Genomic DNA, 12,111 nt, shown 5'->3' with positions numbered 1-12,111 from the left:
AAACAAAACCCCGATTTTGATGCATACTGACAATTCAACACAGCAAGAGAATCAGGATTGTCCAGTTTTTCATTTCACATCCTGTCAAGTCGAGAGCAGTTCTCCAAGGTGACATAGCATACATGTTTGTCCCCAGCTCGATCGCTCACTGTCTTTAGTTAATGATCTCCAAGGGCATATGTGTAAAAGAAAAAGGGCCAACATTACAGTACAAAGGCCTTCACATGACTTGACTGTGTGGTAAAGCAAGTGATCCATTTGGAAACATGTGACCACACGAAGCAATACAAAATCAATACTATCTGCATCACTACTAACTCTACTAATGCAATTCAATTTTGTTTGTATTATAAAATACTATTATACAGCAGATAATAACATATGATAAGTATAACCATTGACGATAAGGACTAAAATACATTTATTTCTTACACTTTATAGTTTTTATAATATGCTTAAAGATTTCATCTTAATGTGCCACATTTTAAAAATGCATTGATATTGCAATGAAAAAATCAAATACATTTTTAGTAAACAAATCTTGTGTTTTACAGCTGAATCAGAGTCAGTGCTTACTGGTTTACCGTGTGTCTAGATCTGCATGATGTATATTACATTACAGTGCACACTCAAAATCATACTGTCATTTATGATCAAATATGCAAAAACTGCACCACAATATGACTTTTAAAGCATGTGGTTTATAAATAACAGAAGCCCTTTAAAAAGGCCCAAGAGTTAAAAAACAAGAAAAAAATTTATACTTTGTTTGACAAAGGCATTGCTCTATATTGTTGAAATGATGTTCAACATATTTCCTGAGAAGTGATTAAAACAGAGGTTTTAAATTTCCACAGTTCATAAAAACACTTTTTTTTTGGTGGAGTTCAAGTCTGTAAGTCTGATGTGTTTGAGGCACTTTGGAACATACCAAATGAACTTGTTTCAAGTGTGCATGTGCAGAATCCTTAATATCGGAAGTTAAATACAATAACAGGTAAAACTTGTGAATAATACATTGTGCCTTCCAGCAGTACAAACAATTTATACTCATTATCAATGCACTTCTCTGAATTCTGTTTATTACTGATAACTCCTTGGATTAGTTACCAGCGGTTTCCTATGGATGAACTCTGTGCGTTGTGTGATTTTCTGTTTCTCAGGTAGCGCTTAAACTCCTGCAGTTCATGTGGGCCCAGACTCTGGTCCACGCCTGGTATAGGCTTGTAGCTTAGTGGAGAAATTATGTAGCCATTCCGGTAAAGGCAGACTTGCTTACACATCTCAAAGCAACTGAAAAGCAGGCCAAAATATGGGACGATCTATAATGTTAAAATAAAACAAAACATTAGTTACACAAGGAAGTGTAAATGTATTATTAATATAAGGTGTTTCCACAAACACCCATTAAAAATATGTAAGCATGTTATTTCATGCAGAGGTGGCACAAGAAACTTGTGGTACAATTTGTTGTATTAATTTCATAAAATGCAAGAAGCAGACTGTTGTTCAGGAAATGTTTGTGTAATATAACCCTGTGAGTTTTTTATTGAAATATTAAACTTTGTAGAACCATTTACACAGAAAACATGGTGCTTGGGTTATTTTTATCTCTGTCACCACATAAGCATATAAAACACCTTCATGTCACCTTCACCATGTTGGCTGTAAGGCCACTCCAAAGAGCCATGACGCCCTTGTTCTTGATGACCTGTCTGAAGCAGTCAATCATTCCATTAAAATGGACATCAACTCCTCCACAATGGGGCAACAGAAGACTCTGGGCCTAGAGTAAAGATTGAAGAAATATTCCTGATCATTAAGAAATAACTGCATACTTATATAAGATTCCATAAGAGAATTCTCACACTGTTGTTTATAAACAAGAATAAGCTAAAATGTTCAGTTTATATTTTATTCATGAACATTTGTTTTCCAGTAACAACTGATTGCCCTACTGTCCCGCATTGACCTAAACTTATCTACCCTTAAACCTTCTTGATGTGTGTTCTTTGGGCTTTGTTTAATGTATCTATAGAGACTTTGTTTAGCACCAAACTGACAGTCTCAGAACATTTAGCAGCTTGCAAAAGAGGAAAAAACTTTTTTGTTTCTAATTTAGCTAAATGAAACATATAGGAATCAGATCAGATACACCATTATGTGTACTGTGTGAGAGGTCAGCTATCTTTAGACAATTTATCTTTGGCATAGACAGACGCTGGACACTATGTACATTCTAGGCTGCTGCAGGGCCTTGTGTCCTTCAGAATGGTGTCTTGCATTGTCCTGTGTGACCTGTGCCAAAATCTATTAAAAATTAAAATTAATGTTTCTTTAAAACATTTTAACGTTTCATACTTAACATAAATGAACAAAGGGGCCACAGCAAAGTTAAAAAAGTATGAATTTTTACCACATTAAGGGACACTTACGTCTTGTACACTAGTACTATCATGCCCCCTTGTGGTAAGATATAGCAACACATTATTATGTCTCAAAGATTTTCACCTGCATCTTCTTTTTAACAGATTCAAAGGGGAAGGAGAGCGTCTGAGCGACTCCTGCTGCAAGACAGCCATTGATGAAGTTCTGTAAAGATGTGAAGCGAACATGACGCTCCTGCCACAGCTTATCCAAATTGACATACACCGCATAGCATCCAACGGAGAAGGGAACAGCACCTATCCACAGAAATCCAAACATCAAGTTCCATTAACTTTTCAAGCAGTATTGTGAGAGATCCAGAAGTAATATTATTAATTAGAAGGTTATGAGCTTTCTATTTCTTGGCAATATACCTGATTCAGTTTATACTTCACGTACTCATGCTTAAAAGTAGTAAAGTACAAGATTTCTAATGTCAGTAAGTATTAAATTATATTTAATATGAAACAGTGCAGTAAAAAGTACAATATTATGATTTTGAATGTTTTGAAGTAAAAGTTTTCTAAAGAAAAGCACTTGATAAAGTATAGACACTTGAAAGATGTACTTTTAAAGCGGAGTAAAAATACTTCCGCCTCCTTAATTTGATTATTCTGATGTGTAAACAGGGTTGAAATACATACCTAACACTGTGAGGGAAAAGCCCCTGTAGAGAGCCTGAAGTCCTTCATTTCTGTAGATGGTGGAGAGAGAACGCAGCAACCCTCTGTATGTTGGTTCTCGGCAATTCTGAGCAATAAGTCTGGTTTCAAGCACCTCCAGTGGATACGTCGCTAGAGCAGCAGATATGCCTGCCAGCCCACCGGCTACTATGGCTCGCCATTGTGAGATATCACCCAGTTCATCAACGTGAAGATGGACAATACTGCCAAAAATATAATATTGTGGTATTACGATATAGCATAATATCATTAAAACAGAACCTATGTTTAGATGACCAGTCCTATCAACTAGATCCATCTAACTAGAAGCTTGCGTTCTGCAAGTGAACGTCACTTGATTGTGCCATCCCAAAGAAGCACAAGTCACTTTTACAGACTTTTAAATTAAATGTTACCTCCTGGTGGAATAACCTCCCCAACTCAATCCGGACAGAGGAGTCCTTAGCCATCTTCAAGAATCGTCTTAAAACCCATCTCTTCCATCTTTATTTGACCCTCTAACTTTAACACTCACTATTCTAATTCTATTCTTTAAAAATTTCAAATACCTTTCTAATCTTTTTGTATTCTATTTTATTTTAATTTATTATGCAATTGTATGTGTGTGTGTGTGTGTTTATGTGTAAAGATCTCTAACACTAGCTTGCTCTATTGTTTTTTTATTCTGTTTTCTTTTTATTTATTATATTATTTAAAATCCCATATGTGTACTGTGTTAACCTAACTGAGACTTGTTATTACACTTATATATCATTGCTCATTTTGTTGTTTTTAATTGGTTCCACTGTCCTCATCTGTAAGTCGCTTTGGATAAAAGTGTCTGCTAAATGAATAAATGTAATGTAATGAAATGTAACTGATAATAAAAAACTAACTATCTAAAGGCTAAAATTTTGACTACGTAGGTTAAAAATGTTCATAACCTTAACAAAAAAGGACATTATACTTTTTTATTATTATTTTCTGTATTTTCAATGATTAAAAAGGACATGAGGATATTAGAATTAGCATACAGAATGATTTCTAAAGTATTGAGTAACACTAAAGTCTAGAGTAATAGCTGCTGAGAATTCAGCTTTGCCACAGAAAACTGTTTATTTACATTTTATTAATATTACCCCATATAACTGTTATATTATAAAGGCTTACTACTTTGGGTCTAAAATTTCTAAATGATTAGAAAAAATAGCCTAAATCTTTTTGTGGTATTATATGTAGAGATAATTATTACATTGTTATAATATAGATTAATAAAGTATTAATAGTATTACTGTAAACAGTAATAAAAACGATATCCTTTACTATAATTTTTGATTATTAATCAATGACATAAGCTTGCATTCGAGAGGTTCACATTCTTTTCATAGGAACAGTGTGTTCAAAACAGCCTCCACTCTTTTTCCTGGAATACTGGAACACTATGTACGGGTCTTTCTAAAACAGTTTCCGGTGTCTCAGCATGTGAATATACACGTGTATTACACAATAATGGAGTTCTTCTGAAAGCCCCCTCTGGTGCTCTGATGGGCGTTGCTAAGTGCATAGTTTATAACCATAGAAACTCTACAGCTGATATTGGCATTTAATTAAGGCCACGCCCATTGTAGCTTCAGGATGAGACCACCATCGTGCTGGTTTTCTGAGCTACGTGATTGGCCAGGAAATGAAGGCATGATGTATTACGTCACTTTGAGGCCAATGAAGGAAAAACGGGAAATTTAAATTATAATTTCTTTAAACGATCTATTGTAAATGTAACTTCTTAAGCATATTTAAACGAATTCTCACTTGTTAGAATATAATTACTTCATTATGTAAGTCTGTTTACTCGTCTATTTTCAAACGCTATCAAGCTGACGCGTCAACTTCCTGTTGTCTTTGTTTACCGTCACTGCGGATCGAAAAGTTTATCATATCTAATGAACTACACAAATCAACAAGGCATGCAACAGGCATAAATGCTAATCATCAATCATTCATTGCTGAACGTTAAAAATTTATTATACTTACTTTTTGTAAGTTGTTAAATGTATGGCACTGTAGGGGAACAACCGTAGACAGGAAACCATGTTACCCTTCCAAAAAGCTCGAAGTCCCTCATTCTGACAGATAAAAACAAAGCTTTGCAGAAATCCCCGTTTACAGTGAAACGTTCCTATTTGACTCAAAATCTTCACGACTTCCAGAGGTGACGTTACAGTTTTGCTAAAAACCCCGGCAAAACCGACGCACAGTAAACTTTGAGAACTTGTCAGTCGATCGTCCTTTTTGACTGTGGCCATACTTCATAAGAAAAGCGATTTTGTTCTCCAGCCGTTAAAAGAGACAGAAGAATCGCCGGAAAATGAACACACTAACGGTTGTGTTTATCATTCAGCCATCCAGCTGCAGCGCAACTTGTCATTCAGTGGCCAGATACAGTCACATTGGTGGATATTTTGGTGAAGGCGGGGTGTGGTTAGTGCAAACGCAAGTTTGGTTGCAAGCATCCAAATCAATACAAAATAGCTGTCAAAAAAACTACAGATGGAAAGACATGCCATAAACCATGTCGTGTTTCTCGGAGAACCATAAACAAATTTAATGTGCTTTCTTTTTTCGCTTTAGGGGCCACTATACATCATATGAAAAAGGATGAATGAATGGATCATTGTGCTTTTGCAAAGCCCTTTTGTCAAAACCAAAACAGCTACATGTAGCATTTTATTTTCTTCTTCAATGTATTCTTTTGTGGCAGGAGAGATGAATGAAGGCTTATTGTTTCCAGAAGAAATAGGTCACAACAAAAGTAATTAGTCAGGATAGAATTATGAGCATAATAATTTTTGCATCATATTTTGTGTTTGTTCACGCAATGTATTATCTATCTATTATCTGTTCGATAAAGATACTGTATGCCTATATAATAGTATAATATAGTTAGATGAATGTACATTATGAACAGTATATTCTAAATAAATCTGAGCAATAGAAATGTAGCAGTAAATGACCTGCAGATGACAGTCTTGGCCCAAAATCATGAAATCAAGTTATGTTGAATCTTTTTGCTGAATCTTTAATTTTTCAATTGAAGTTGAACAAAATAATAGAATACAGTATTACAAATATTGAATCAGCTATGTATATATATTAAATATACAGTTTAATATAAAAATGCATGCTTAAATAATTAATAAAAATATAATGAGATGAAAGTTTTAACAAGAGTGCAGTAACATTACAAGTCACATTATACTTATAACATGTATGTTGAATGGGGAAAATTAACTCACACAGTTCTTCACATAGAATATTACATGATTACAATTTTCACATAATATTATTCAGTTTTCAACAGCATTTTAGAATTTCTGAAGAATAATGCGACAATGACGACTCTAGTAGTAGTTTTCCTTGCATGCAAGTATTGCTTTTCTTAATTGTATACTTTGCTTTTCTTAAGATTTTGACAGATAGGCACTTTCTATATAATCAACAAATAGACAAAATTAATTGTCAAGCAGTGTCTTCTGATGATCCACAGTCTGCTGGTCAGACAGCCAGCAGATGGCAGTCTTCACTCAAAACCAGTATTACATGTATTTCAAATGAAATATGCTGTTAACCTTTGCTATGACGAAGTGATGTGTGTAAAGTATTATTGATATTACCAAGGGAAAATATGTGGAACGTCTTTATAATTTCAGTTTGTTTAGGTTATTAATATGTTGTAATTATTTCAGTGCATTCATAACCTCACAATTATTAGCACAGCAATTCGTAGTATATAAAATTAGAAGCATTGTTTTATTATTTAATGGTGGTTGTATTTAATGTCGAATCTGACAAATGCATCAGTATCAGTTCAGTGGGGAACTCATCCTGTTCATCAAGCTTATGGCTTCATTTTAGAACTTAGAGCAAGTATTTAGTAAAATACATGTAAAAGGGGGTCAGGTTTTATCTTCAGAGCAGACACTGGTTTTGTGGGTGTTCTGTTGTGTCAGTGTTTTCTGATCCACCAAACTGTTAGTTGTGTAAACGACTGCTCAATGCCAGTCAAATCTTCAAACCCTTCATGAACAACAAACGCAATAAAGGATGCCACATTGTAGCATGTTGCCCTATGTATGAAAATGAGCACATGAGTCCCCCTAATTTCCCAGCAGGGTCTTGTAGTTCCTTTCCTGTAAGGGCCAGTGTTTGTTTTCAGCCTGTATCCCCCTGCGATGTGCGCCTCCCTCCCCTGCTGAGTCGACAACCTCAGCTGCCTGTGAAGATCCCACCTCCTGTCTGTATCCAGGCCACTTGGCTTTTTCACAAAGGCTACTGGAATAACAGTGCCTCGAGAAGGAAATGACAGTCTGTTCAAAAGAGCCACAGCATTGCACTGGGGGGCTGGTATAACTTAGAGCAGTGCAGGAAACATTTTATCATTGCATATTGAGGGATTATTCAACATCTGATAGTCATACCACTCAAGTAAACCCAGGTTTAAGTCATAATGCAGCATAGACCGTGAAACAGTAAACAGCCTCCTCTGGGAGTTACTATATTTACACATTGAATATTTACAGTCATGTGGACTGTCACTGGAATCTGACCACAGTGATAATGAGTGAATTTTCAGCCCTCAGCAGCAGTAAAATCCCAGCACTTCCTTTGTATGTGACAAGAAGGACTTTGTATGTGGCTCCAATTACAAGATAATGGAGTGATACTTATGAAAGATCAGGTGTGAAGTGTGCGCATGTGCTGCATCTTATCAATTAATGGACGAGCCACTTGACAAGACGGACACATTGTGTGCTACCGAGAGAAAATATATTCTCGGGCCCCTTTAATGTGTCTCTCAATCATGTTCTCACCTTTGTTTATTTACTGTTAGTCATCCTCTGTGATCTGCATCTACCAAAGTAGATAGGGCACTGATTTCCTCCTCCTCTTACAAAAATTCACACAGTGCCCTTCCTGACTCCCACATTTACTCTGTGTCCTGGACTTATTAACCCGGGAATTTGCAGAGCTCCTTTGTCTTGCTCTTCTCTCTACTTTAGGGGGCTGTGAGCAGGGGGGGCAGCTTTTGTTGTTCACTGTATACCATGCACAAGTCTGCCCTTGATCCCTGGATTTGAAATGGAGTGCTGGAGGAAGAGAGACTGACGCGTGCAATACTTTCTGAACTAGATTCTCTTTCTCGTCCTCTTTATAAAAGTTTCCGCTCACAAATGATGATTAAAAGTTCTTTGCGATAGAATATGTAAAGCCAATGTAAACTACTATTTGGAGGTCCTTCACAACCCTCAAATGATATAAGCTGTTGTGAATGTAAAGTGTCAAAGGAGGGCGCTCTTTGACAGTCAGTGCTTCTGGAGACAGGCCTCCTCTTGCAGACTGCTGCCAGGCCAGAGACAAGAGCAATAAAGTTCTCAGCTCATTATCAAGAACACAACCACTGCCAGGTGGGAAGGGGGAAAGATAGGGGGATGTGGAGATAATCTGGAAGAAAACTCTGATCTGACACCCTTCACCTGGTAATAATGCAGATAGTTGACTATTCCATTGCACAGAAAGGGCATATTTTATATATATAATATTTTTTGTAACATATTTTGTAATATTTTTTAGTGATGTAGTATAATATATACTATAAACACTGCAATACTGTATTAAAATAATATATATAATAAACATACTATAATAAACATAAATATGAAACGTAATAATGTTTTATTCATCTGCTGACATACTAAATACATCTACCATTTACTATCAAATGTGTGTATGTATGTGTGTGTGTGTGTTAAATACATTTTTTTAAGTTATGTCATAAAACGCATCTTTTCTAGTTGGCTTTTATATATATTTTGTATTATATATATAATACGTTTTAATAAAATAACTGAAATAATATATTTAAATAAAATAACTATTATATATAACTACTTGTATAATTACAAGTCATGTGACTGTTATCCGACAACAGAGAACTTTGAACATGCAAATGTGTTAAATTTGAATAAATAAATAAATAAATATTATTTTTAAATTTGAGGGGGAATGCAAAGGAGTTCAGCTGACAAAAAGTTTGGGAATCCTTGTTATAGGCAATTTAGGTCAGTGTTAACATTTCCTCATTACTATGAGCACTGAGAAGATTTCATGAGAGCCATTTAGTTATAGAGGCTAGATAGACCTGTGTTCCTAGCAGCTGGTCCTCCTATCTTCACATGTTCAACCAATAAATCAATATCAAATCTAGCAGGAAGCCAGATGGCCTTCTTCCAGACCCTCGATAGTGGGTCACAGGCCTCTCAAAGCCAGCATGGCTACTGTAAGCCAGACCTTTGAAGGCTTAGACATTCAACAAGGAGGCTATGAATGACTAAAGGGGACAAATAAGCTGTTACGACTCGGTCAGATCAGTGTTTGTGTTTCTCTGAACATCAAAGGCCCGAGACTGTTTGATATGCAGCCCCCACACCTTGATCCAGAGCCGGGACAGGTAATGGGGAGGAGTAGTCCATTGAGTAACAAGGAGGGGGGGCTTATAGAGTCCTCCTTTTAGGTCTTGCTGTAGGGCACTCGATTCAGACAAAGAATCTTTTAGGGCCTCCGACTCCCTACTGAGCAGTCAGCCCCATGAAACCATGAGCATCTTCTGCGCATGGCTGTGACCTGTGCCAGGGTCTGGTGGTTATATGGGCCTCTCTGTGGTCCTAGTGGGACTTATGTATCCAGTATCCGGTAGATAAATAATAAAACAACAATTTCATTATTATATATTTTTTGTATCACATGGTAATACTGTGGTACATTGTAATATACCTTGGTGCTCAAATTCCATGGTACTTGATGGTACTTCCAAGGCCATCAGGTACCATAATAGTCTGTAATCTAGTACTTTTTTCTCTCTTTCTGACCATACACTACCATTCAAAAGTTTAAGGTCATTAAGATATGTAAAAAGGTTTTTCAAATATTAAAAAATATTTAGATAAATGGTGTTATTTTGAAAAACTAAAAAATATAATATTAAATATTATAAAAAATTACATACTAAGCAGCACAACCGTTTTTCGAGCAGCAAATCAGCAAGTTATAATTATTTCTGAAGGAACATGTGACAAGGAAGAAAAAAAAAGTTTAGCAGGGATAAATTACATTATATAATATATTCAAACTGAAAACTGTTATTTTAAATTGAAATAATATTTAGCTATTTTTACCATATTTCCTGGTCAAATAAATCTTACAGAACCTATTAATACTGCACTCATCTAATGCCTTCACATTAAACATCATCTAAAATGTCTTTAATTAATGGTTAATGTTATTTTCTTTTCTTGACTACATCTGGATACTTAAATTTGAATCAAAGCCTACTTTCGTCATAATTAAAACAACAAAACATAATATAGGCCATTATAAGAAACCATTTTTCACAGCAGACAAGATTCAACACAGATGATGTCACAATTTTAAAAAGCTAGACCCCAAAAACAAGTTAAACAGTAGTTTGATTGAATGGCTGTTCACAGAGGAGTGTGAAATGCCCGCTCTATGGTGAGGTGTGACTAGGGTGAAGGGGGCAGCTCTGGTCTTTGTGTAACTCCCAGGCTGAATGTGCGGCGGCTATTGTTCAGGCACGACCGCCTGTCCTCTCAGTCTCTCTCCTCCACAGCTTTGTCCAGAGCTCCATGACCACTTCCTTAACCCAGGTCAGGGCAAGGTCGTGACTTTGGTAACTTACCCCTAGACTATCTGTGCAGTCTGCACATCCATAAATGCATAGATGTTCAGTTAGGTTGACTTTGAAATACACTTAAGGACCTAACTAGGGGCTCTATTCAGCTGAATTTTTAATGGTAGGAAAAATTATACAAGATTGGCTGAAAACCAGCTAAGGATATAGATCAAAAAATGTATAGCATAATAAACAATACATTACATGAATCACTTCACAGAGTGACTGAGAGTTTAGATAATGTGCTCAGACTTACAATGTTGAATTAACCCCCCTGTTAACCCTAATGGGCTCTTCTATGTAACTGTGAAGACACAGGTCAGTCTGGTCTCTTTCTCTTGTTCCAAGGCCTTATTGGACTGTGAAGAATGAAACCCCTTTTCTGTTGATAAGAAAAGGAAAGGCTAAAGTGCTTAAAGGCATGGTATACACAGTTTTGGTACTTTGATGGAGGTGGAGTGAAGAAGGAGGGGAGGTATATCGGCTGATAAAGATCACCATGGGTCTTTGATCTTTAAGAAACTGATAAGATGTAACCAAGTGGCATGCTGGGTGGACAAGCAGGCCCGCATGACAGGTACAAACAAGTAAACACAGCCCCAGAGGTAATGTCTGCAAAGAAAACCAGATAGCTACAAGAGGAATGGCAGATGGGCAATTAGCCATTTCGCTTTGGAGAGAAGTGGAGTGAAAAGTTAACAAAGCACACTTGCCTTACTGAGCGAAGTACTTTAGATTTATATTAGATATGTTATGGATGAGTAGAGAGAATTATTTATGACTTGAAACACTGTAGATCATGTTTCCATTTACCTAATGGAAATAATCTAACTTTTTAACAAAATTAACTTTCACAGAACTTAAGGGTATAAGTAAGAGCTTGCTTCACCAAAACACAGAATCAAAGATTTTAAATACATTTTTCTAATTTGAGGGCTGAAGATAGTTAAAGTGACACTCGAATGTCAAAGTAAGGCGTAGCGGGGGTGGGCTGTGTCTGTGTGCTCCCTAGGCCCTGATTTAGGGCCTGCATGTGGATGCCAGACAGACCCCGAAGGCTGGGGTGCAAGCTGCAGCCTGAAACAGATGCCTGACTGTCTGGCTGAGGGAGGAGGGGGCTGGGTGTTGAATAAGATGTGGGGAACTGCCTGTGGAGTTAATGTGCTTTCATTGGTCCTCCTAGCAACAGAGCTGTAATATTCACTGCACCTGCACCAGGTCTGTAACTGTGCATATATATGTATACATATATGTATATATATATGTATGTATATA

At 36.4% G+C, this 12,111-nt stretch overlaps 1 protein-coding gene across 2 annotated transcripts; it reads right to left on the bottom strand.

Annotated features, from left to right (window-relative positions):
• Positions 1-401: 401 nt before the first annotated feature.
• Positions 402-5,538, bottom strand: LOC113113950 (solute carrier family 25 member 43-like). 2 transcript variants are annotated; one of them, XM_026280548.1, is made up of 5 exons: positions 5,121-5,538; positions 3,072-3,313; positions 2,512-2,684; positions 1,652-1,786; positions 402-1,322 (listed from the first exon to the last, which is right to left on the bottom strand). In XM_026280548.1, exons 1-5 carry the CDS (start codon positions 5,390-5,392, stop codon positions 1,107-1,109), a joined length of 1,038 nt encoding a protein of 345 aa, XP_026136333.1. In that variant the 5' UTR covers positions 5,393-5,538; the 3' UTR covers positions 402-1,106. The 2 variants fall into 2 exon arrangements, with proteins under 2 accessions (XP_026136333.1, XP_026136335.1); XM_026280550.1 differs by having other exon boundaries at positions 1,208-1,322; positions 1,641-1,786.
• Between the last annotated feature and the right edge of the window lie 6,573 nt (positions 5,539-12,111).

This window comes from Carassius auratus, chromosome 14 (assembly GCF_003368295.1).
Source record: "Carassius auratus strain Wakin chromosome 14, ASM336829v1, whole genome shotgun sequence".
Lineage (NCBI taxonomy): Eukaryota > Metazoa > Chordata > Actinopteri > Cypriniformes > Cyprinidae > Carassius > Carassius auratus.
Note: the sequence above shows the minus strand (reverse complement) of the source record. Positions and strands in the feature narration are given on the sequence as shown.

Coding starts and splice junctions, on each gene's coding strand:
- LOC113113950 (XM_026280548.1), bottom strand. CDS start 5,392: ATGGCCACAGTCAAAAAGGACGATCGACTGACAAGTTCTCAAAGTTTA. Junction 3,314..5,120: donor CATTTAACAACTTACAAAAA/GTAAGTATAATA, acceptor TATTTTTGGCAG/TATTGTCCATCTTCACGTTG. Junction 2,685..3,071: donor CTTTTCCCTCACAGTGTTAG/GTATGTATTTCA, acceptor TTCTGTGGATAG/GTGCTGTTCCCTTCTCCGTT.